The sequence below is a fragment of the Sander lucioperca genome, chromosome 2, assembly GCF_008315115.2.
Source record: "Sander lucioperca isolate FBNREF2018 chromosome 2, SLUC_FBN_1.2, whole genome shotgun sequence".
Taxonomy (NCBI): Eukaryota; Metazoa; Chordata; class Actinopteri; order Perciformes; family Percidae; genus Sander; species Sander lucioperca.
In genome coordinates this window covers 14,339,603-14,363,794 of record NC_050174.1, presented here as the reverse complement: position 1 = coordinate 14,363,794, position 24,192 = coordinate 14,339,603, and the positions used below count along the sequence as shown (strand labels likewise).

Below are 24,192 nucleotides of genomic sequence, written 5' to 3'. Positions count from 1 at the left end.
ATTTAATAATGAAATATTTTTCCAACTTATTCAAAAATGTTGGGTCGCATATACATTCATACACTATTAAACAAGAACAATCTTGGTAATTGTTATAATACAGTAATAAGGATGAAACAGTCACAGAAAGGAAACTATCGATTTTATGAATCAGAACATTTAGACTAATACATGCAATATTACATTTTTTTTTTTTTTACTTTATTTTTGAGGATAAAAAATAATAATGGGGAGGTGTATGGAGGACAAAATCATTACACTACAGATATATTAATTAATAACTGAATCCATTATTAAATGCAAAACCATAAACAAAATATTAAATGCATAGAAATACAAAATATATATACGTGTGTGTGTGTGTGTGTGTGTGTGTGTGTGTGTGTGTGTGTGGACACAAATTAAGAAATAAATGAGTAGCACAATGCATTATCAAGAAAAACATTGATGTATTTCTTAATTCAATTCCCTTTATTTCTGCAGGCTAATTTTCCGAGGCAGTATAAACCGAGGTTACAATAGTTTGGAATTTTCAACTAGCTTTTATTTTCGTTTAGTTTGGACTTTTTAATTTCTTTCCTGGCCAGAATGTCCAGTCCATTCAATTTCTGTGGTCTAATGTTACAAGAGTTAACAGAAATTCATAATGTCTCCTTTTTTTCAGCAGTGCTAAAAAACTAAAAACTGGAATGTTTTACATTCATTTTTATTAGTTTTTTTAATTAGGCAATATCATCTTAGTTTAGTTTTTGCTTTCAGTTTAATAATATTTTTCACTGCTTATTTTCATTTTAATTTCAGTTTTCGTTCATTATAATAACTGTGGTGTAAAGACATGTAGGTGGTTTTAACAGTTAGTTAGTGCCATAGTAGCTTTCTTGATAGGATTTACCAGACTTAGCTGACAATGAATTTTCTTTGGCTCACTATTCAACTCATCAATGTACCTGCCAAAACACCTGGCAAGGGCGAATGTTCCTAGGATTAACACTGTGATATCAGGAGAAAGGAGAACTGGCTTAAAATTACAAAGAATCGAAAATGTTATATCATATGGCAGAAAACTCAACATACAACACATTATACTGTATGCTATAAAAACAGATAAGAAAAGGAAATGAATAAGGAAATTATTTTTCTTCTTGAATGCATAGTGCTGTACTTCTAATTTATTGATTCCTTTACATATTAATGATCAGACCCATTTCATGACAGACATTTTGACATGTTACTGCACAGGCGTAATTAATAATAGGAACGGAATGATCGTTTATGTTATTAGTTGCACCTGTGCTTTCCTTGTGAATGTGAAAATGTCTGCCATTAGAAAGATCTGTATTTGTTCACCTATTTTAAAAATGATGGATGTTTTTGTCCTCCACAGACAGTAAAGTAGGATGTAGTACATTCACTATTTTCACATCTGTACTTTAGCCCTTAGTGGTCTTTCAGTCTCTTAGAACTTAGATGTTTCAACTTTGGGGGATGGACATCAAAGACAATATTAAGCTCAAAGCAAAGTACCATTCTTTCTGTGTCTTCAAACAACCTTTAAAGTTGGCAGGTATGGCAACATTTTTGTCTTTATTCCATTAAAGAGCTTATCAAAGTAGTCCCGGACTTCATTGTTCAGTCATCTGCTTCATTAAAACAAGCTCACATCTGAGAGTAAGAACATTGATATTTTGGAAAATTGACTCACAAACATGGAGAACAATACTAGGCTTCATCTGCGTTTAGGAAACTGGTTCAGTATTTGTAGATTGTGAAGTGTTTTTCTCAAACATCCATCAGATACATTACAGCACATAATCATATGAAAAGCAAACAAGTAAATGTTGATACATTTAAACAAAACAAGACAGGTCATAGGATTGAAATGTGACAGAAACCTTTAACTCTATCATCCACACAGATTCATCTTGTTTCAATACATTCTGTCAGAGTTGAGTTGGCCCCCTTGCTCACATGTCTAGTCACCAGTTAAGGATATCTCGGACATGGCCCCACAACTTGGTGATCCACAGGTTAACCCCAAGCTCTGTTAAGTACTGAAGCTCTGGCATCAACATCTTTCGGCACAACTTTCGATGTGCCTTGTCCACATTCTTCTTCAGGTTATAGCCCATGATGGACTTCTGTCCAAAGGGCTGCCAGGGCTGCATGGCAGTCTCTTGGATGCTGCCAGCTTCTACAGCACGACCACCCTCAATGCAAATGGATGCCATCTCCGTGTTCCTTCTCCTGAGCTCTGCCACATCCTCAGCCATGCGCCGCCGTCCATATGCATCTACTCTTTTCCAAAAGGTCTGGTTGAAATGCTGGTATAGCTTCCAGTCAATAGCATTCCACTCAAGAGCCTGGGCCCTCAGCTCAGTGGTGAGTTTAGACACAGTGGATCCCTTGCGGGCATTAAGCTTGAAGAAGAGCACGTCGTCCAACTCCCAGCAGAGGGCATCCTTGAGAAGAATGAGTGATTCCTCAAAGTATTCCACCAACATGACCAGCTGAAAACGCTCAGTAATGAATCCGATTACCTCTTCTACCTGCGGATCATCCAGCTCCAGAGTGTTGTCCTGTCCAAAGTCGAAGAACAGCAGATTCTTGAGGTAGAAAGAGTTGAAGCCCTGTGGATCAAAGTAGTAATGGGGGTCACGTAGAAACTCAGTCAGCTTATCATCACCTGGTATCTTCCAGGTAAATGGCACCAGCTGGCCAAAATAGTGGAAGGATGACTCAAAAAGCTCTGCAGGGTCTCGCAGAATAGTGATGTAGGAAGTGTCCATAGGTAGCAACTTGGCCACCTCGGGTGCATTAAGGCGCATGTGATTACAGATAATATTGAAGCACATCCCAGGTCTGTAGTCTTTAACCTGGGAGCGCTGGAAAAGAGATGGATAGAAGAAGTCATTTCTGCTGTCAGGGAAGGCAAATTTGAGCCGGTGCTTCTCCCCAAAGCGAAAAAGGATGTTGAGGAAGGTGCTGCTGGCTGTTTTGTGGGTCTTCATGAACATGATATCCACCTTAGGAGTGCAGGTCTGACTCGGGGTTTGTTGTGAGCCGTTTGTGGTTGGTTTAGGGTGGAGCTGGGATGGACGATGGGCACAGGAGTAAGGCACTGGAACTCTACACAGAGGAAAACAAGGAAAACTATCACATGGTAAATGTGCTGATAATGCTGATGAAATGTACTCACACAAAATAAAGAAAAGCGGCAAAACATCTCATTTGAGAGGCTGATTAAAAAATGACCTTAATTATTATTACTAATCATTTCAGCTCTAAAATACAGTAATTGCTGAATAAATTTGACATACTGTATGTTTAACATTATGTTTTTTAGAGAACGCATGTACACCAGTGTGATGAGTCTTACTCAGGCAGACTGTAGTGGATCTGGGGAGTGGAGAGGCAGTAAAGCAGGATCATGCAGCTGGTCAGGAGGGTACCCAGGACCAGGCCTTTGCACATGGACCTCCACTGCCTCCCTTGCTTGCCAGCCATGATTCAGCAGAATCAAGGATTACCTTAAAAACACAGAACATCACCTTCATTATGGTGAGCATTTTCTACCTGCTAGCTGCCCAGACATTTTTTATTACTTTTAAGATAGATCCATGAAAACCTCTATTCTACCTCTATTACAGTGCCTTGCGAAAGTATTCGGCCCCCTTGAACTTTTCGACCTTTTGCCACATTTCAGGCTTCAAACATAAAGATATAAAAATGTAATTTTTTGTGAAGAATCAACAACAAGTGGGACACAATCATGAAGTGGAACGAAATTTATTGGATATTTCAAACTTTTTTAACAAATAAAAAACTGAAAAATTGGGCGTGCAAAATTATTCAGCCCCTTTACTTTCAGTGCAGCAAACACTCTCCAGAAGTTCAGTGAGGATCTCTGAATGATCCAATGTTGACCTAAATGACTAATGATGATAAATAGAATCCACCTGTGTGTAATCAAGTCTCCGTATAAATGCACCTGCTCTGTGATAGTCTCAGAGGTCCGTTTAAAGCGCAGAGAGCATCACGAAGAACAAGGAACACACCAGGCAGGTCTGAGATACTGTTGTGGAGAAGTTTAAAGCCGGATTTGGATACAAAAAGATTTCCCAAGCTTTAAACATCCCAAGGAGCACTGTGCAAGCGATAATATTGAAATGGAAGGAGTATCAGAACACTGCAAATCTCCGAAGACCCGGCCGTCCCTCTAAACTTTCAGCTCATACAAGGAGAAGACTGATCAGAGATGCAGCCAAGAGGCCCATGATCACTCTGGATGAACTGCAGAGATCTACAGCTGAGGTGGGAGACTCTGTCCATAGGACAACAATCAGTCGTATACTGCACAAATCTGGCCTTTATGGAAGAGTGGCAAGAAGAAAGCCATTTCTTAAAGATATCCATAAAAAAGTGTAGTTTAAAGTTTGCCACAAGCCACCTGGGAGACACAGCAAACATGTGGAAGAAGGTGCTCTGGTCAGATGAAACCAAAATCTAACTTTTTGGCAACAATGCAAAACGTTATGTTTGGCGTAAAAGCAACACAGCTCATCACCCTGAACACACCATCCCCACTGTCAAACATGGTGGTGGCAGCATCATGGTTTGGGCCTGCTTTTCTTCAGCAGGGACAGGGAAGATGGTTAAAATTGATGGGAAGATGGATGGAGCCAAATACAGGACCATTCTGGAAGAAAACCTGATCGAGTCTGCAAAAGACCTGAGACTGGGACGGAGATTTGTCTTCCAACAAGACAATGATCCAAAACATAAAGCAAAATCTACAATGGAATGGTTCATAAATAAACATATCCAGGTGTTAGAATGGCCAAGTCAAAGTCCAGACCTGAATCCAATCGAGAATCTGTGGAAAGAACTGAAAACTGCTGTTCACAAACGCTCTCCATCCAACCTCACTGAGCTCCAGCTGTTTTGCAAGGAGGAATGGGCAAAAATTTCAGTCTCTCGATGTGTAAAACTGATAAGACATACCCCAAGAGACTTACAGCTGTAATCGCAGCAAAAGGTGGCGCTACAAAGTATTAACTTAAAGGGGCTGAATAATTTTGCACGCCCAATTTTTCAGTTTTTTATGTTAAAAAAGTTTGAAATATCCAATAAATTTCGTTCCACTTCATGATTGTGTCCCACTTGTTGTTGATTCTTCACAAAAAATTACATTTTTATATCTTTATGTTTGAAGCCTGAAATGTGGCAAAAGGTCGAAAAGTTCAAGGGGGCTGAATACTTTCGTAAGGCACTGTATGTTATGTTATTAAAAAAAAAACAAGCTTTGAGGACACATTGACACCACTTTAAATGATTTATTTAGATGGTGAGTTAGAAATTAAAGTGACCCTATAGATTACAATCTTTGCTCTCTGGTTTCTACTGGAGTGGACAAAATAACATGACCACATACAGCAAGCAATCTAATGCAATAGCCTAAAATTGTAATATAATAGTAAGGTGTCCATTTTAACTATATGGTGATTTAAGTATTCTGTTAAACAGTGCAGTGCTGTCATCAGGTGGATCATCATTTATGGTACTCATGACTATTTACCCACAGGGGCCCATTTTCAGTGTATTTGACCAGTTTCACAGTTACTCATTTCACTTACTTGTCTCCTTCATAAACATTTTAAACACAGGGTGTACTTTAAAATTGTATGGTGAGCTAGAAAATGACATACTTGCGACCTGAAATGACTAACAGTGTTTCTCAGCTGTTCCATAAAATAAATAATGCATTACTGTGGAAAGTGATATTGCCCCCCCCCCCCGATGACTGCTGTAAGACGAGCCAACTGCTGACTCAGCGTCACAGGTAAAGCGTCACTGACCACCTGGAATTTTCAGCATTATATGAACGAATGTGACCCCAATACACAGCAGGGTTTGAGGAGGGCACTTTAGCTTTTATTATTAAATTTAGAGTTTATCAATATTTTGAATCAATTATGCAAACAAATTGGTTGAAAATCAGATTTCAGTGAAAGCGTTCTAAATTTATTTTTTCTCACAGCAGATCAGTTAAGTTTTCTCCCCATTTCTCGCTTCAATTCCTCTCAGAAAAAAATGACATTCTGAGCTGCCCTCACCAAGAAAGGACCCTGATTACTGTAAACTGTGATGAAAAATATACTTCTGCAGCAGAGAACAGAGCAAAGTTAAAATCAGTTAAAGCTCGGGCGCCTGGGTAGCTCACCTGGTAGAGCGTGCGCCCATATACAGAGGCTCAGTCCTCGACGCAGTGAGCGCGGGTTTGGTTCCGACCTGCGGCACTTTGCTGCATGTCATTCACCCTCTCTCTCCCCTTTCATGTCTAAGCTGTCCTATCCAATAAAGGCCTAAAAATGCCACAAACAAATAATCTTAAAATCAGTTAAAGCTCAATTAAGATAAAATCATTAAAAACTGAAAATGGTCTTTACCAATTTTTGATTTAGGTTGGAGGACGTTATATGGTACAACCATCGGTGGAAGAAGTATTCAGATCCTTTACTTAAATAAAAATATAATTAAATAAAAACCAACACTAAATTGTAAAAATACTGCATCCTACTTAAGTAAAAGTATGTATTTTAATTTAAATGTACTGTGTCCTTTTCTGTTAGTAAAATACTTTCGTCCATAATCTTTTTTTTTTGCAAATCACACACCAGTTTTAATGAATCCATGATGAATTGAAACTATGATTGCCTTTTTACCTTTTGAAAAATCCAGACGTAATCCCCTCCTAGTCTTAAGTATGATGTCCTTTATATGGTAGCCAGTGTGTCATTTATTATTAATTTTTGTATTTAGTAAAGCTTTGGGTTATGGCTTAAGGTTGATGTCTTAAATCTTCATATTGGCATGAGTTACTGTGTGCACCTTGGTCCCATGAATTGTAGTTACATTTTATGTTCAGTCTTATCAGAGCTTTATACAAACATTACTCACCAAACACAGCTAAAAGGGCTATGTCTGCTCTTTGTTAGGACTCCATGAAGGGTCTATTATGGAGGCATGTGAGAGCTCTCTCTCTGCCATCAGAAGCCACTCTGTTGTGAGACATTTGAGGACAAGGCTAGTTTCAGGTGGAAAACTTTAGCTTGCAAATGCAGAGTGAATTTCAAGTGACATTTTTTTCTCCTGCCTCAGGGATATGCCTGCAATAACCTTCAAACCTGAGATTCCATTGGACAAACTTAATTGTAATCCATTATCTTGAAATGTCACCTACTAAAATCACCTTTAAAACATTAGGACCTCCCTTAGGCAATTTCCAGTCCACATTTATCCTGAGCTTTGCATGGCTGCACACCAAACTCTGATTTATTGTTGTTATAGTAGGAGCTTAGTTGATCAAGAGTAATATTGTTTAAAGATTAAATATAAAGAGTACATTTAGGATAATGTTTAACTGTTTTCCATGTAGGCATTCAATGCGATTACATAGCTGAACTAACTTGTTCTAACATTTGACAAAGACCATAAGCAATATTACAAGGACAAAATATTGCAGAGAAAGCAAATTCAAACAAAACACTGGAGATTGTCTTACCCTCATACATAAATCCCGCGTTTCTCGTCCAACTGCATTGTCCTCTTCTTTTCGTTAAAAGTTGATCTCCCCCCAAGCCGTTGTCCGATGTCAGATCTCGACATGCACATACTGCAGCACAGTCCCGTGCTTCCCTTATCACATGTCCAGTGCTACAGAGCTCATTCATCTGGTTGCTGCCTCTCCACATGCACACCTGATGCCTCGGGCCACCTGCCGCCTCCCCCTCAACTTTCAATTCTAAAAACTGATATCGCTGAATAAAGCTCTGCAGGGAGGCTCATCTATCCATCTGTGACGTCAGGGAGTGTGTCAGGGGACATGCACTTGTTATTCAGTGTGAAAGAAAAAAAAAAAAAGGGCAGGGAGAAAGACAAAAAGGGAGGGGAGGAGAGAGGCTGTATAGTCCCCATTCTGTCTACATACAGAGGACTATTGAGTGGAGAAACTGGAGTCTGAGCTGTAAGCTGATAGGTGGGGTAGAGAAAAGCATAAAAAGAACAAATGCAGAAAGCCAAAGCACAAAGGCTCTAATTGTACCACTTGATCAAGACCACTCTGTATCTGTATTGTTTATAATGCTTATTAAGCAAACTGTGTGTACATATGCTAAAGGAAGAATGTAGACAGACAAAACAGCCATTACCTGTTGCACCACATTTACCAAAAAAACATCAAAACAAACTGAGCAATCTACACAGCCTGGATTGTCACGAAATACTGTGTAGATGCCTGAAATATACCGGTAGTTTACATTTGTTTCTCTAATCGATGCATTAAAAGCTGTCAATATTTTTATATTTTAAGAATGGGAGTAAACATTATGACATGCAGTAAACATGGTATCCTATGCTTGTGAAAGCGCCAGTCTCAATACAATCTCTTGTGCAAGATAGACATTTCAACAGAGAATAAAATGAACATTCAACTATGAGTGACAAGTCTATTTGGCTCTGCTAGGCAGAATGTAGCAATATGTGGTCATAACGTTTCAGCCATTCATTGCGTGCGAGTTCTCTCGATACTGTGGCCCCGATTCTTAGAAGGCGCACTGCATTCGTGCTACTCATCCCACACGTCATGCTCAGGCACGACACTGCTGCTTTTGTTTAGCAGGGCGTGCCTTAGTCTGCAGGACCCCAGAGTGCCAGGCTGGGACGTGAACTGGGTGGGCATGCGTGGAATGCAGATCAGGGTGAGAGAGGGCAGAGAGTGTCACAAACTGAATAAGGAGATTGAGGAGAGTGGAGCATGACTGGCCTGGCCTTTGAACCACGATCACAGCAGCATCTCAAGAGGGCAAAGGGGCTTATGCTCCTTCGTCATCAACGCCTACTGCCCATGTGTGGACAAATCACTCAAGATGACCCACCAACAACAGCACAGTGACCTCAGCTTGTGCCCACTGCACAGATCTTGACTCCTGGGTCTTGTGGGACATAATGTATTTTCACGTTTTGTGAGCCATCTCTTCTGATCCCACAGTTGTGGGAAGTGACGACTGAGGGTAACTCATCTGCAAGTTAGAGACGAACAGATCGCTTGAAGCACAAGTCTTTCTTGAATTTGCTGTCCAGCATTGCTGTGGGGAGAAACACGCACAATAGCTAAAAAAAAAATAAGAAACCTAATTTATTTAATGTTGCAAGATCACAGGTAACAGGCTTGAAATAATCTTTTCATTTAAATCTTTTTGGATTTAGATCTGTTAAATCATCTATTGAGCCGAATGAGGTAACACAATGGTGATTGAGCCTACCCACTGATGAAAGCCCATGCATTTGCAATATTACGAAATATCTGTGGCGACATTGCCAGGAAAAAAAATCACAGCAGCGCAGTTAACGTCAGCCAGCTGTGGTTGGTCGGCCAGAGAGGGTAGATGAAGCCAGCACAACAGACTCTCCCTTTTAACTCTCGCGTACTGTGACAAACAAGAAATGAGCAATGACTAGAGACAATGAAACTGCAATTACTGCTTATCGCCATAGGTCCCGCCAAAGAGAACGAAACGGATATTCGATTGTAACTTTAATACTTTGTTTTTACTTTTTTTAAAAACAGAGCGTTTTAAAATGAAGTGAAAGAAATGTGTGATGTAGAATAGTTCATACAAACATAAAGGCAAACAGTTACTTTTACATTAATTATAACAATTAGCATATGAAACATCCTGCATTTCAGCGTGAAATTACGCAGAGGTCAATGCACCCACGTCACGGTGCATGCAACTCACTCACAGAGCTCTCCAATGCACTTACAGGTTTTAGGACATGTTAACCTGTCATACACTCTACCTCAAGAATTTAAATACATAAAGTCACTCTGACAAACAGATCATCAGATGAGTTATTTCCTGGCCTTTTTCTTTGATTTTTCAGCATCATCATGGGCCTTCCTCTTGGCAGCCAGCTTGTTAGCCTGTAAGAGGAGAATGAAGAAGAATGAGTTAAGGCATTTTAGAGGTCAGTGAACTCCGGGGGTCACCACCGGGCTTGAATGTACTCTATACACAGCAGCTATAGAATACTGTTTAAAGAGATAAGATGACTGATACTGAAAATAAAGGATCCAATGTTAAACACGTAAGAATGTTATCTGCACAAACAGTATTATCTACACGTGAATGCCATATTCAATCAATAACAAAACGGGACAAACCTCTCGGACTTTTCTCTTCTTTCCGAACATGATCTTGTCGTAGAGGTACTTTTCCTTTTTCTTCATCATCATGATGGCCAGACGTTTCTCCTCGGCTTTCTCCTCCTGCTCCAAGCGTGCTGGGTTTTCTACCTTCACTTTCCCAGCTGTCACTTTGACTGACAGAGACTAAAAGGACGAGAGGAGTTGATGTAAGGTTCCACCGGTTTGTAAAAACAGCGAAACAAATACAAGCCAAATATGGCAGGGAAAAGGGATCAAAAGTCAAAAAAGTCTCTTACCTTGCCCTGGGATCTTTGTTCTTCCATCTTCTTCAGATTTTTCTCTTCTGCCTCTTCACCGTCATCTCCCTCTTCTTCATTGTCATCTTCCTCCTCTTCTTCCTCCTCCTCCTCATCTTCCTCTTCTTCCTCTTCCTCGTCCTCCTGTTCATGTGCTATGATGGAAGTAAATATATATAAATGATGTGTCCATGGTTTCTGAATTATCACGCAGCCCATTTAGATGTTTACATTTTACAACACAAACTCTCAAGGGACGCAAGTAGGATTTTTTTTTTTTTTTTTACTATGATCAATAGAAGAAATATTCTTTAGTATCAAATCTCTTTAAACTGATCTCAAAGTATCAAAAATATCAACTTTTTATTTTACATGTATCCACCCACCCCCTACTATGATGCACCCAATTTATGACAGGTACATAATTACCTGAATAGAAATCACCTGTGTGTAATTGAGGTGTGACCTAAATAAAGATACACCCTAATTATAAACACTGATACATTGTCGTAAAACAATAAAAAAGGCCCTGTGTGAAAGACGAGACGGTAAGAGAAAATGCTTGGCTTTGTACCAGGTTTTTCTCCTCGTTGCAGGGCCATGATCTTTAGTTTTTCGGGGGGCACGTAGTCTCCGTCCTTCTCCTCCACGAAGGGAGAGAGGTGGGGGGGCAGAGTCACTCCAAGGAAGTAGTCCTCCACAGGCAGGATGATTTTGGCATTGACACAATCATACACCCACTGGGGCTGGATGTAGTACCTAAAACAAATAGTATCATAGTAAAACAGTGCATCACCCGTTAGGGTGAGGGTTTTACCTCTCTGCTAAATACACGCATGAGGGAGTTGGCAGGCATGATGGAAATGACGTGACCATTTGAAATGAAGAGGGGGATAAAGAAAGAACAAGGTCTTTCAAACATGACGAACAGGGTCGCTTCGAGAACGGAAAGACGACGACATTGTAGAGGATATCGCCATGTACAAGAAGAGAGGAGCACAACTAATCAGCTTCTTGTATTTAGATTTACATCTTGCAATTATTTGTATTATAGAATAGATAAATCTAATTTGTTGTGAAAATGTTAAACATTCCTTTACCTGTTGATATACTGTTTGTCGATGTTGGGTCTGTCAACAATTTGATGCGTGATGGTCTCATCCTTCACCTCGTATGTGCTGCCGATGCAAACAGACTTGTCCCAGGACACCTCGCCACCAAAGCACCTGGAAGTCAGCAGCAACACACAAAAGACAGAAAAGGGGCTTTGCATCAGTTTGAGGCGTATGCGCATGGTTTATTTATGTCTCCTTCTAAAAATGTCTGACTTTTCTGTCAGTTTCACTGCAGCAGCTCTCACTCACCTGATGAGAAAAGCCAGCGACTCTCTGGGCACTTCTCTGTTGAGGAAGAACTTGAGGCCCTCAAAAAGCTTTTTCTGAGCTTCCTCCTGTTTCTGTTCCTTTTCCCTGGCCTCCATATTGGCCATGTCCTCCTGAAGAAAAGCATTAAAAAGGTAAACATGAATTGGTATTTTTGTAAAGCTTGGAGGATTAAAAAGCCACTGTTTTGTTGAGTCATTGAGTTCTTTGAAATCACTGTTGCACAATAGAGGGTTTTCACCAAGGTCACATTCTGGGCGGTAACCTGGATGCGCAGCCATGTTGGAGGCACTCGGTGTAAAAAACTGAATGGAGTAATGGAGTATTGTGCACTTTGGATACTTTATATCTAAACAACAGAAAAGCTCATCAAAATGCGTCCAAGATGCAAAGGCATGGAAGGACTTAGACCACAAAAAAGGCGTGATATTTTGAGAAATTACAGTTTACTGGCGGTGCAGATCCCTACAAGTTGGCTCCCTCTTCTTGGATCCATGGCGACCCGGTGATTCTTCCTTTAGTTGCATATCCCGATATAGTCAACTACATGGTTTTCTCGCCGAGCCCATACACAGCGGAAGACCTTAAATCTTACAAAAGTTTGGAGGCCTATAACCAGATGGTGTGTGGATGGGTAAGGGAGACGCAGTACCAAGTCATTAACGACCGTTGTGTTGTGAAGGCCTGAGTAAGTAATGCAATAACGTCTTTAATCAACCTAACCTTAACTGTATGATATCATTGCGATACTCAAGGTGTAGCCAAGTGACTCTCAATCGTTTATTTTCATTTCAAAGACCGAACAAGACAGAGTTTTCCCTCGTAGCTCCTGGTTGAGCTTTGCCAACCACAAGCGCCTCCTTTCCTCTGATAACTTCTGGCATTTCTCTCCCTGGTTTTTAATAACTTTTGGAAGTCGATAATATTCCAAATGTTTTTCTTGGTCTGACCTATTGGTACAACCTAAAATACGGCAATAATTAACCATTTTCCTTGACGTCGTTCGGGATCTACTTCAGTGCCTGTGCTTTGTTGTGATGCGGAGTACCTCCAACATGGCGACTTCGGGTCTGATGACGCGTCGTGAAAACCCTCTACGTCTGAAAGAATGATGTACACAAGTTGCAGCAGTTTTAAAGGCTTGTGTGAAACCCATCAGGGAACTAGGCTCATGTTGTTGAAATGCAGATGAAGTTTCTGAGTTCTAAAAAATGTTTTTGGGATCCTGGAAAGTCCACGTGGTTATACAAGTCCACTAGTTGAGAATGTCATACCAGCTGGGCACAACTAGCTTCCCAAATGTGAGAAACCTCACATCCTTAGCAACTACAGCATCCTACAGCAAGCTGTAATCCCCAGTCTTACACCTCAATAGCCTTCAACTCCACTCAGACATATTGGGACTCTCACCTCTGCCCTCAGACACCAATTAGTATATCAACTGTTGTTTATCAAAACAGAAAATATAGAGCAAATCCTATTTTGTGAACCGATTTTCTTACCCCATCAACAGGAAACTGGTCGAGTTCAGCCTCGTCCTCCTCTGCGGTGGAAACCACCCGCGCCAGACTAGCACTCAGAGCTGACAGTTTCTGCACAGCCAAAAACAATAGGTTAAGAACAATTCCTAATTTTGTTATTTACATGCACCCTTGCTCATCATTACATAACCAGATAAAAAGGTACTAGTTCAGTTAAAGAAACGACATAGTTTGCAGTACCACAAGCTTACATAATAGTTTTGATAACGTCCAGAAGGATATGTGGTACCCTAGATATTATTAGCACTTTAAAATAAAAGAGGGAAAGTGGTTAAAATGGTTCAAGACAAATAGCCTCACCTCTAAGTAGCTTTCTGAATTCATGGCATAGTCATCATCATTCTCTTCCTTCAGCTCAGACTCTGCTTTAACGTCCAGCTGCAAAAGAAGGGATGACATTAACAGAGTACAGGTGTGCTAACAGGTGACCAAATAGCAATACAGCCTTAGAGTAATCACGCAGCATAACTGTTTATCACTTCATATCACAAGTTGAATCTTACTAAAATATGTCACAATAAGAGAAAATATAAGATCTTCGTCTAAAATACAACATGGCCATTTGTGATTGTTTCAGAGTCCAAGATACCTTTGGTGGGTAGAGCAGGTTGAGGGAATGGTAGAGCCTGAAGTTGATGAACCCCAGGAGAGTGGTGTAAAACTCTGTGAATGTTGCCATTACTCTGTAGTCAACATCTGTTGGGTGCTAAAGAGCAAAAAACAGAGTTTATCAAGTTACCAAACGTTTATAATCTCTGGAGCACACAAAGACATCAGCGCAGTTAGTTAACTCATTTAAACAGCCGATATTTACACAATAGAGTAACTTCGCTATCAGCCAAGTGTAAAGTTTATTTACACTTGCTCTGTAGAGCCCTGCAGCGTAATCCTATAATAATAAGTTAAGTAACTGCTTATGGTTAGCATAATCACTATGAACTGCATTTCATCATTTACTTACATCATGGGAGAACTGATATGGCACCAGCCATGTAATGAGCTGTCCCATCGCCTCAGCTTGGTAATATATCCCCTTGATGGAGATGAAAACCTACCACGAACAGACAAGTGTTAAGTTCACTAATGAACAGAGGTCAATGAACCCAAGACATGTCACTATACTGCCATTTTATTTATATGTCAAACAAAGATGGTTGCTGTGCAGTGTGAAGTTGCACCTTTTTGAGAGCACGGGATGCAATCACATAGTTCATCCACTCCACAGTGAGGCGTCTGCACAGCTGGATTGTCTGAACGTGGCATTTTCCCGTTCGGGCGAAGGTGGAGAAGAGGAAGCACATGCAGAGGGCATCGTCGATGTCACGGAGAGCATCAATGAAGGAGGGGTACCTGCCACAAGAAGGAGCACCACGGACGAAACAAAACTTGAAAAATAGTTTTTTTTTAACTTGCACGTAAAAAAAGGCTAAATAAAATGAGTTAATTAGTAATTAAAAAGCTCCCTAAAAATGCAAACATGCTTTTAATTTTTTTTTTTTTTTTTTTAAAATACTAGCAGTGTTTCTCACAATTTGCAGTTAGCCAGTCATTTCTGCTAATACTCTAGTTCTCATGTTTGACTCCACACGGAGTCAGTTAAGCTCAACACTGCCCTCCTATGTTGAGTAAGGAGAATAACACCATCCCACCTTTCTTTGATGATGTGGTCCAATTTATAGGCCGGCTTGTTCTCCTTCAGTCTCTCCACAGAAGACCATTCTGTTTTTCCATAAGCCTTCTTAAGTTTGCGTACAAAAACCTGTTAAGATGAAACATTTTGACAATAAGTTCACATTTTCTAACATTACTGCAGAAAAAAACACTAGGGAAACAAGGTTTTCCTATAACAAGTAGAGGAGTGACGAGATCCCGTCCCATGAGATCTCGCGATATTAAAAAACGTGATGAGATTTCTCGTTGACGCGAAAAGTTGATATCAGTACACAACCAGCATGACGGAGTCTGGCTTTGACCTCGAAATTAGCATACAAGACCCCCCCCCCAAAAATCCATTCTCCAAAGACTCAAGACAACAAGAGTTAACTTTTGCAGAGCGAAGCTGCCTGTAAAACCCAGAGTTGGAACATTAGATGTTCTCTCTCTTTCTCTTGCCCTAGATACACGGACTGCAGCCTGCAGTTCAGTGTGTTGCTGACTTGAGCAAATCGCTCTCTTTATAAAAAAAATAAAAAATAAAAAAGAGTTGGAAGCAGACAGCAAAATCTCACTTTACTTTTAATGATATTAAAACATAAAAAGCTCTCCCCTTGTCTTAAATTGATACTAGAGCAGCCTACTTCCCGGTTTACTGCTGCATCAAATGCAGAGGAGAAAAGAGTATCAGTCTCCACAAAAATCATCTGCTGATGGTTATTTATTTGTGCTTTAGAGCATTATCACTGGGAAACAATCGTGAAATAAGCTTTATTTCTCTCTCTCTCAAAACAAAACAACTGGTCTGAACTACTGCCAGAAAACACTTAGTTACGTTGTAACCTTGGTTCTCTGAGTGAAGAGACTCTCTCCACCATACATATGGAATAAGTAACGGTGTAACTGCTGGTTATACAGGAGAGAAGCCAGTCATTTGAGCTTGTGGCAAAACCTTTCACACTGCCGTTTTTCATTTTGTGACTTTCCACTGAATAAGACTATTTTCACAGTCATATTTCATCATTGAAGTTCTCTTTAAAATAGTGTTAAAACCCAATCTTGTCCCGTGAGCTGAGTGTCTGGTTACACCAGTAATAACAAGCAACAAATTACAAAAAAGCAAAAACAGACCATTTTCAAATTTCAGAAAAATACTCAGACGCAGACTGATTTCCCTTAAGTTAAAATGTACTTTCTTTGTATTGGAGGAAGTTATTCATCCACAACAGGACCCCAATTTAACACGGTACAATTAATATCCTTTTCAGAATAATCCACTGCTTATAAGCACGTTCATACGATGTTGTCAAACTGGATATATTACAAAAAAAAAGAAAAATATGCCTTTGATACCTTGTACTCTCTGAACTTGCCAACGATTGGCTCATGCAGCAGAAAGCGGATGTCTTTGAGCAGGTAGAAGGTCCTTGGGGCGGTCGATCCCTTGTTCACCTTCTTCTTGTGCTTGGGCTCATGAGGGTAGATGCCTTTAAGGATGCACAGTCGCCTTAAAAGAAAAAAAAAAGAAAAAGCGGAGATCAGAAATGATTTGTCTGTGACATGTCTGCTGTTTGGGGGTGTCTTGTCATTCAGGTGTCTTGATATAGAGCTGATTTTCAACAATCTTATGTGCTAAGGAGTAGGGCTGCACAATATAAGAAAAATGTGCGATAACGTTGAATATCACGTTAACAATATTACTTACAATAAACACTCAGTACTCAGTTCTGCATTACTGCTGTTTTCAGTATAAATAGAACAAATTGCTTGTTGAATTTAAAACAAATTAAATTTGTATTAAATAAATTAAACATTGAATTCAATATAAAAAGGCACCACTAAAAAAGTGACAGATTTTAAAGTGCAGTTTTCTACTAATATCTGTTTATACAGGGTAGAGGTAGAAATCCCCTAATATCTCTGGTTGTAAGGAGATTGCAGACAAAGTTGCAAATCAGTGAACAGAACTGTTTTATGGCAATTCACAGGATTAGCTTTAAAACAAAAAGACTCCATCTGTTTATTTTGTCAGAATCAGAAAAGGCTTTCAGAATCAGAAAAAAAGTCTTTAAAAACAATTGTCTATAAATTACTTTTCAATACCATCTTAAAAAAACGTACTTTGTAAGCTTAGCCTACATCCAGTTTCCAGTTCAATAGCTTCGGCTGCAATACATTCTACCTTCGTGAAGTATGTTGTGTTTTGTTGCCTTAGAGAGGTGTTAACTCATCTTTATTAACAGTTCTGAGGATACCGTTTATAGTGCTGTTGAATTGTATTGCGTTACACTGAGAGCTGTTTCTGTTATTTTGTCTACCCTCGATATGGATACAATTTAACAAACATATCTCAGTATTTTACACAGTACATATCGCCAAATCCTATTACAATCAACAACACAGTTAACGTTACCTGAAGTCTGGGAGGCTCAGCTGTAACTTCTTGCGAGCTTTGTTTCTGGTGATGTAGTTGGTGGCAGAGCCCCTCTCATACTAGAAAACAAGGGCAGATGACCAAATTCAATTCCACATAAATCATAGACTTTAATTCATAGTCAGGTTAAGTATATACCTTGACCTAAAAACGCTAATCTGCACCCAACAGATTTTACTGTGTCAGAAAAACAAACTTCAGCTAGCTCCGTTAGCTAACTAGCTAGCCAGGTAACTATTGGGAGTTAACGTGCCTGAGCCTGACATTAGCACGACGTCAACTCTTACCTTTTTCTTTTGAAGACCTCCCATTTACAAAGGATATGTGACCGTTTACACACGTTTAGGTAAATGTAATTGTCAAAGAATTAAGCGGTTAAGAGGCGAACACAACGCTCGCTATGATCAGCAGCAGATGCACGTGTCTTTGACATGCGCGGAGAAGTCGGTGGAGGAGGACCCAGATGGTGATCGTTCGTCCGCCTGTATAAAAAACAAAATCAAAGCTCAATTTCTCGCCTTTGCTCTTCAAACTTGTGTTGTATATTAATGCACATGCACACGCACATCCTTTTTTAGTATATATCAATAAACTTGATTTGACTAACAGCTATGCTCAACAACACTGTTACATCTAGCTTGTATACACCAGTGCCTCCAAAATAAGGTTTTATTTTAATGCAATTGTAACACAGTACAGACATGGCAGAGAACAATATAATACAATATGTTCAACCTGTCAGAAAAAAAACAGAGATAGTTGTTTGAAATATCTACCAAATAAGTTCATTTGTTCAGATTTTAAGTCTGAAACGCTTAAAACACCATACAGCTGCACCTTATACAATCATCAGCGTAAACTGACATGAAATAAAATGCATGATTTAACCACAGCTGAACCCCACCCCCTCCCTCTCTGTGGTTGGTGCCAGAGATGCTTGAGAGAGATGCAGACTGGAGCTGAGCAGTAGAGAGTGAGAAAGAAAATCGTGAGAGTTGAATATAAAGCTAGATACAGAGAGACAGAATCAGAGAGAAATTATTTGACTTCACAAGGACAAGGACATCTCAGGATATGTGTGAAATATTTCACAAGTTCATCATGGGGCTACGTGACTTTATAAAGGAGTATTTTCTTGGTTTCTGGGACTATGAGACACCAAAGGTGATGGTGGTTAAAAACACAACTCTTGGAGTTATATACAGAAGCGTTCAGTTTCTTGTCATCACCTATTTCATCTGGTAAGCTTCATATTTGTGTACTTGCCTGGCCACTGTATGTGCTAAAGAGAAAATCTATCTACATATTTTGTTATCACATGTGCCATGTGTTAGTTTTAATGCGTTTTTTTACCAGAAAAAAAGGTAAAATGTGTGTGCAAATGAGTGTATAATGATTGAAAAACCACTGAGGAAATACTTTTTATTTGCAATTAACTAGAAACAAATAAACAGCATAATTGATGGAGACAGTTGATGGGTTGGGTGTCTATTGATTCTCTCTGTCCATTATTAGACATGTAGTTTGAACTGAGGAGAGCAGTTTTCATAGACTTTGATTTTGTGAAGATATTATTATTCATCTTATTGTTTCAAATCTTAAACTATTTCTCAGATTACATGTCTTCAGTTTTATGACTGAAGTACGTCATCTTTTCTTCTTGTCTTGGCTTCAGCAAAGAGGGCTGAACAGATCCAGGGTAATCTGATACCTCCAATATAAATCAATGTCATAACAGAAAATGTGATATTGCATCTGTCTCTTCTACCATCCTGAAGGTATGTCTTCATAAGTCAGAAAGCCTACCAAGAGAGTGAAACCCGTCCAGAGAGCTCAGTTTACACGCTCATGAAAGGCACAGCAGTTCATGGAGATGATATCTTGGACACTGTGGAGTACGCTCGACCATCAGAGGTGAGTCCAGAACAAATGCTGCAATACAATCAAGGAAGTCTCACCTCCTGTACTCTGTCAGCATCATTATGTCTTCACACCGGAGTAAACCCCACAGATAAATAGTGTTTTGGTGGCATTTTCTTCACAGGGTGGTGGCGTGATTAGCACAATATTGAGACGAGAAGTTACTTATGATCAGAGGCAAGGAACCTGCGCTGAGGTGAGAGGTCAACAGAAGCTTTCTCAACAATAACATCTGCTAGTATGCAAGAACAGACAATGCTATAATCTGTTTTATTCCACTTCAGTATTTCAACGTTGCCAATGCCAACTGTACGAGAGACTCAGACTGTGTCCAGGGAGAGGTCAACTTTGATGGCCATGGTACTGTTTCATTCCTTACGAAATCTTTCTTCAAGCTTCGTTGGTGTGTATTTTCCACAGTTTGTGTCTGTTTTAAACACTTTCAGGCAGAAGGACCGGCAGGTGTGTTCAGTACTACAACCACACCTTCAAAACCTGTGAGGTCCAAACCTGGTGTCCTATTGAGGAGTATGCTGTAGTACGGTAAGGCAGATGATGGATAATCACCCTCAAGTTTGCAAGTTCAAGTCAGGTTAATTTGGATCATCTAAAAGAAAAACCTTGTGAACACTATTGCCAACTCTAAAACCAGGCATAGTGGGGGTCTGGACAAAGCTAAATAAATACTGTATTATACAAGAGATTTCTCTTGCGTCATTATGCAAGTAGGTGAGCTAAACACACGTCTAATAAAGAGAGCAGTTGGCCTTTGAAGATTTACTGGAAGCAAATGGGAAACTGTGAAAAACAGTATTGGACAAAACATTTAATTATAGTGATTACACATAAAAAAAGACTATATACTTCAACCTGAGGGGTTGTGAGATGATTAACAGAATAGGAGAAGAAACATTTTTCTGCTTAACAAAATTATATTTAGTTTTTTAACTTTTTCTAGTCTTAGTTTTTTGCCTGTGAATTACTGGATGTTTTTACATCTTCGAAAAAATCTGTCTTTGGTTGAATTGGCCATCATATGCAAATTGTGATGAAGTGTCACAAGCAGACAAAGCCTCGTGTCTAAGGGATCGCAAGCCAAAATGGTTGGGAACCACTGCTATAAACGATAGTTAGAACCAAGGACGGATTATTAGGTGTGCAACATATTGCACATATTTATCTGAAACACACTGAGGGTGTAAGATTATTCTGATTTGGTGTCTTCAACAGAGAACCAGCATTAGTGGAGGCCATCAATTTCACAGTGTTCATCAGGAACTCTATCCACTTCCCCAGATTTAAAGTGTTGAGGTAGAGTACCCACACACACACACACACACACACACACCCACACACACACACACACACACACACACACACACACACTGGAGCCAATGTATGGGCTTTAGAAGAGCTACTGAAACTTCTGTACTTGCCTTTGGCAGGGGAAATATCAAAGATGCTTCAAACAAACGGGACATGAAGAAATACCTCAGTAAGTGTCATTATAATGAGGAGAAAGAGGCCTACTGTCCAAACTTCCGTTTGGGCTACATCGCAGATCAAGCCAGGGAGAATTTCGGTGAGCTCTGCAAGACTGTGAGTGAAAGATGTCTTCCTTTAACCATACATATCTTATTTTGAACAACACATACTGTCTCTATGATAATTTTTAGGATGGATGTGTTAAAAATGACATATTTTGTGATAGGGAGGAGTGATAGGGGTTTTCATTAACTGGAAGTGTAACCTGGACCTGGATCCTTCCCATTGTAAACCTACATATTCCTTCCGTCGCCTTGATCTCCGAAAGGACCAGGCCAGCTCTGGTTACTATTACAGGTGAGCTCCAGCACGGACTATTTTGTTCAGCATTTGAAACTGCTTTTGTCACTTTAGCTTGTGGTAAGTTTCCCAGCCTTAACCCTAACAATAATTTCTGTGTAATTTTCCAGGTTTGCCAAATATTACAATAAGGATGGGGTAGAGTCTCGGACGCTCATCAAGGCCTACGGCATCCGTCTAGATGTCATAGTTCACGGACATGTAAGTGGATACTCCATCATCATCACTACGGTTTCAACTTACAGTGGATGTCATTATATTATTTGCATGTCATTTCTTTTTCAGGCTGGTAAATTCAGTCCCATCCCAACCATCATCAGCACGGTGACTGCAATGACTTCAGTTGGGATTGTGAGTAATTGCTACATTCATTTTTTTTCTTGAGACTTTGAATTGAACACTGTGGCTCTTTGCACCACTAAGTAGTTTTTCCTTTTCATGTCACCCCTCTAGTGTACCATTATCTGTGACTGGATCATGCTGACGTTTATTGACAAGAATGAAGTCTACAGTGAGAGAAAGTTTGATGAGGTGAGTAAAAGGCATCATATATTCAACCTCAACTCATATGAATACCTCCAAGTCAAGGTCTATAAAGTGGACAATGCTGCATTTTTTAAGACCAAAACTACTTGGTGGTCATGGTAGTTACTAAACACATTTTGTTTCACTAAGGAACATAATTTTATCAAACTGTCAATACATTCTAAATTAGTTCTTGAGTGATAATGCAGAGACACCAGGACTCTCAAGAAAGATTCTCCATATTTTGAGAAGCCTACTGTATTTGTACTTTTTCACAGAAATAAATGGTAAAATCAATGATGGCTTAATTCCATTTAGCTGCAGCAGTTTCAGGTCCCTGGTAGAGTGAAAGCTGGCTCACTAAGTGAAGGATATCTGTTGTCCACAGATTATCAAAGAGCCCAAGGTGCCCATTCCCACGGAGCTCAGCTACATCAGCAGCTACGGCTCAAACCATTCAGACCTGTCAGACGGTGTACCACTGTAAAATGGTCACAGTTGCCTCAGTCCTCGTCGCTGGATAAAGGTGTGGAGTCCTCCATCAGCTGACTGAGTGGATCCTCAGGTGTCTGCAACAGCTCAGTTATGGGCTGCCAGCAGTTGCTATGCTGTTGTTAGTGGAAATAAACTGACAGAGAACCAGTGACAGAGGACATCACCTGAAGGACAGCTGGTTGCCTCAGAGTCTCAGCCTATGCAGTGGATTCAGCTCATATATCATCTCAAACCTTGGTGTACCCCAACTGTGCGACAATTAATTGTTTCTCTTTCACGTGACATGACTTGCAGCAAAACCACTGTGTAACACCATGTGTTTATTTTCTAAGAATGAAAAGAAACGAAACCCTTTCATAGCAGAAAAAAAAATACACAGTAATGACAAACATTACAAACTATGCCCATTTATATCAATGTATTACAGACATTCAGTTCAATAAATGTCTTCTATCAACTCAGGCTTTTATTGAACAGTAGCCTATTTCATGAAACATTGACATCTGCTCTTAAAAATCTGCAGTATTACAGATATAAAACTGCACGTTTGGAGAATCTAAATATTTCATATATATACGTATATATACATAGTATATATCCAGTATATGATTTCATTTGTCTTTCAACCTGATGTGTTCAGCACGATAGATACAGGAGGAGACGGCCAAGAGACATACAAGGAGAGCAATGAGCAGTAATCAAATAACACCGACATTTCCCATAAAATGGTTTCTCTAACAAGATTGCAGGGGAAGTGTGAATCCACTGGGACACTTGAGAGCAATACAAATGTCAGCGGTGAGAAATGACTTAAGAATAAAGTCTAATGGATTGATATCTACCATGGTGGTTGGAGGAGCACAGGTCAGTTTAGAAATTGTGTTTATGACATGTAAAGAGCTGAAAATCCATAGAATGTTATATCTTAAAGCATAGTGGTTATGTTCCAAATGTCATCAATCATTTTCAAACATAGCAAAACAAGGTTTTGCCCTGCTTCTTTTCCATATAACATTATTTTTAAAAAGACAGGAAGAGCCCAATTCGATGAAAATGATATACGTACTGTAAATGTATTTAAAACATTAATACCATCTTTTAAATATAAAAAGGCTAGTGGGTATGTTAATCCATTCTGCTACTAAGCTAAATAACTGCTGTCTGATCTATGTTTTGATTAAACATTTAGTCACAAGCCCTCTAAGTGCTCCTTAATCTATCAACCTACATGTACAGCATGTGTCAGTGAGAAGCTCTAAAGAGTCAATCTACTTGTGTCTCAGGTTAAGAGTCTGAAATGTGATTACTTGTCTGGGAGATGCCCATCAGCAGGCAAAGTGAGGCATCTGTGGGGCAATGAGGTTAAAGTGATGGATGTGCATGGGTTAAGGTCATTTTGATCCAGACCAGCTCACAGTAATCACCAAATGATTTTCACACATTCAATAATAGTAAAAACTGAATTCACAATTAGCCAGAAACTCATGTTCTTTTCATATCGTCATTGTGAAAATGGCTAGGCCTGAATTAAAAGACAGATGGAGACTTTAAGGTTCAGATTTGCCCGATTTCATCAAACATAAAAATCAAAAATGGAGAACCAAAATTATCTTCATAATTGCCACACCAATGAAAACATTGACTTGCAACTTGCAATAAAACAGCATCAGACATGTCTTACGTGTTTCACTGCGAGTTGACAGAATAAATGGGGGTGAAGTCGGAGTAGTTCAGGTCACAAGGCATAACAGACACATTAGCAGCCAAGTAAGGAGGAAGCTCAGATGACATGTGACTGCTGATTAATGAAACTCATCTGCTGATTAATGAAACTAATCTGCTGATTAAAGGGACCCAGAGTAGCACTCAGGATGTTTATGCTTTTTCCTTTGAG

The 24,192-nt window shown here is 39.6% G+C and overlaps 3 protein-coding genes across 7 annotated transcripts; 1 reads left to right on the top strand and 2 right to left on the bottom strand.

The window, feature by feature from the left end:
- Positions 1 to 764: 764 nt before the first annotated feature.
- Positions 765 to 9,484, bottom strand: gal3st1a (galactose-3-O-sulfotransferase 1a). Of its 5 annotated transcripts, none has more exons than XM_035993401.1 (4): positions 7,562 to 9,484; positions 6,958 to 7,058; positions 3,377 to 3,527; positions 765 to 3,150 (listed from the first exon to the last, which is right to left on the bottom strand). In XM_035993401.1, the coding sequence occupies exons 3-4, from the start codon at positions 3,502 to 3,504 to the stop codon at positions 1,977 to 1,979; spliced, it is 1,302 nt and encodes a 433-aa protein (XP_035849294.1). In that variant the 5' UTR covers positions 3,505 to 3,527; positions 6,958 to 7,058; positions 7,562 to 9,484; the 3' UTR covers positions 765 to 1,976. The 5 variants fall into 5 exon arrangements, with proteins under 5 accessions (XP_035849294.1, XP_031164980.1, XP_035849300.1 ...); XM_031309120.2 differs by having other exon boundaries at positions 765 to 3,126; XM_035993407.1 differs by lacking the exon at positions 6,958 to 7,058.
- Positions 9,485 to 9,618: 134 nt separating this feature from the next.
- pes (pescadillo) lies at positions 9,619 to 18,008 on the bottom strand. Its single transcript, XM_031309118.2, has 15 exons — positions 17,801 to 18,008; positions 17,493 to 17,572; positions 16,433 to 16,586; positions 15,076 to 15,185; positions 14,605 to 14,776; positions 14,388 to 14,477; positions 14,016 to 14,132; positions 13,727 to 13,804; positions 13,388 to 13,477; positions 11,868 to 11,998; positions 11,604 to 11,729; positions 11,078 to 11,262; positions 10,504 to 10,658; positions 10,223 to 10,390; positions 9,619 to 9,982 (listed from the first exon to the last, which is right to left on the bottom strand). The coding sequence occupies exons 1-15, from the start codon at positions 17,822 to 17,824 to the stop codon at positions 9,911 to 9,913; spliced, it is 1,752 nt and encodes a 583-aa protein (XP_031164978.1). The 5' UTR covers positions 17,825 to 18,008; the 3' UTR covers positions 9,619 to 9,910.
- A 367-nt stretch (positions 18,009 to 18,375) lies between these two features.
- On the top strand, positions 18,376 to 22,705 carry p2rx2 (purinergic receptor P2X, ligand-gated ion channel, 2). Its single transcript, XM_031309343.2, has 12 exons — positions 18,376 to 18,754; positions 19,292 to 19,427; positions 19,558 to 19,629; positions 19,718 to 19,793; positions 19,880 to 19,976; positions 20,664 to 20,744; positions 20,879 to 21,032; positions 21,145 to 21,275; positions 21,389 to 21,479; positions 21,564 to 21,629; positions 21,732 to 21,809; positions 22,192 to 22,705. Exons 1-12 carry the CDS (start codon positions 18,588 to 18,590, stop codon positions 22,288 to 22,290), a joined length of 1,248 nt encoding a protein of 415 aa, XP_031165203.1. The 5' UTR covers positions 18,376 to 18,587; the 3' UTR covers positions 22,291 to 22,705.
- Positions 22,706 to 24,192: the final 1,487 nt, after the last annotated feature.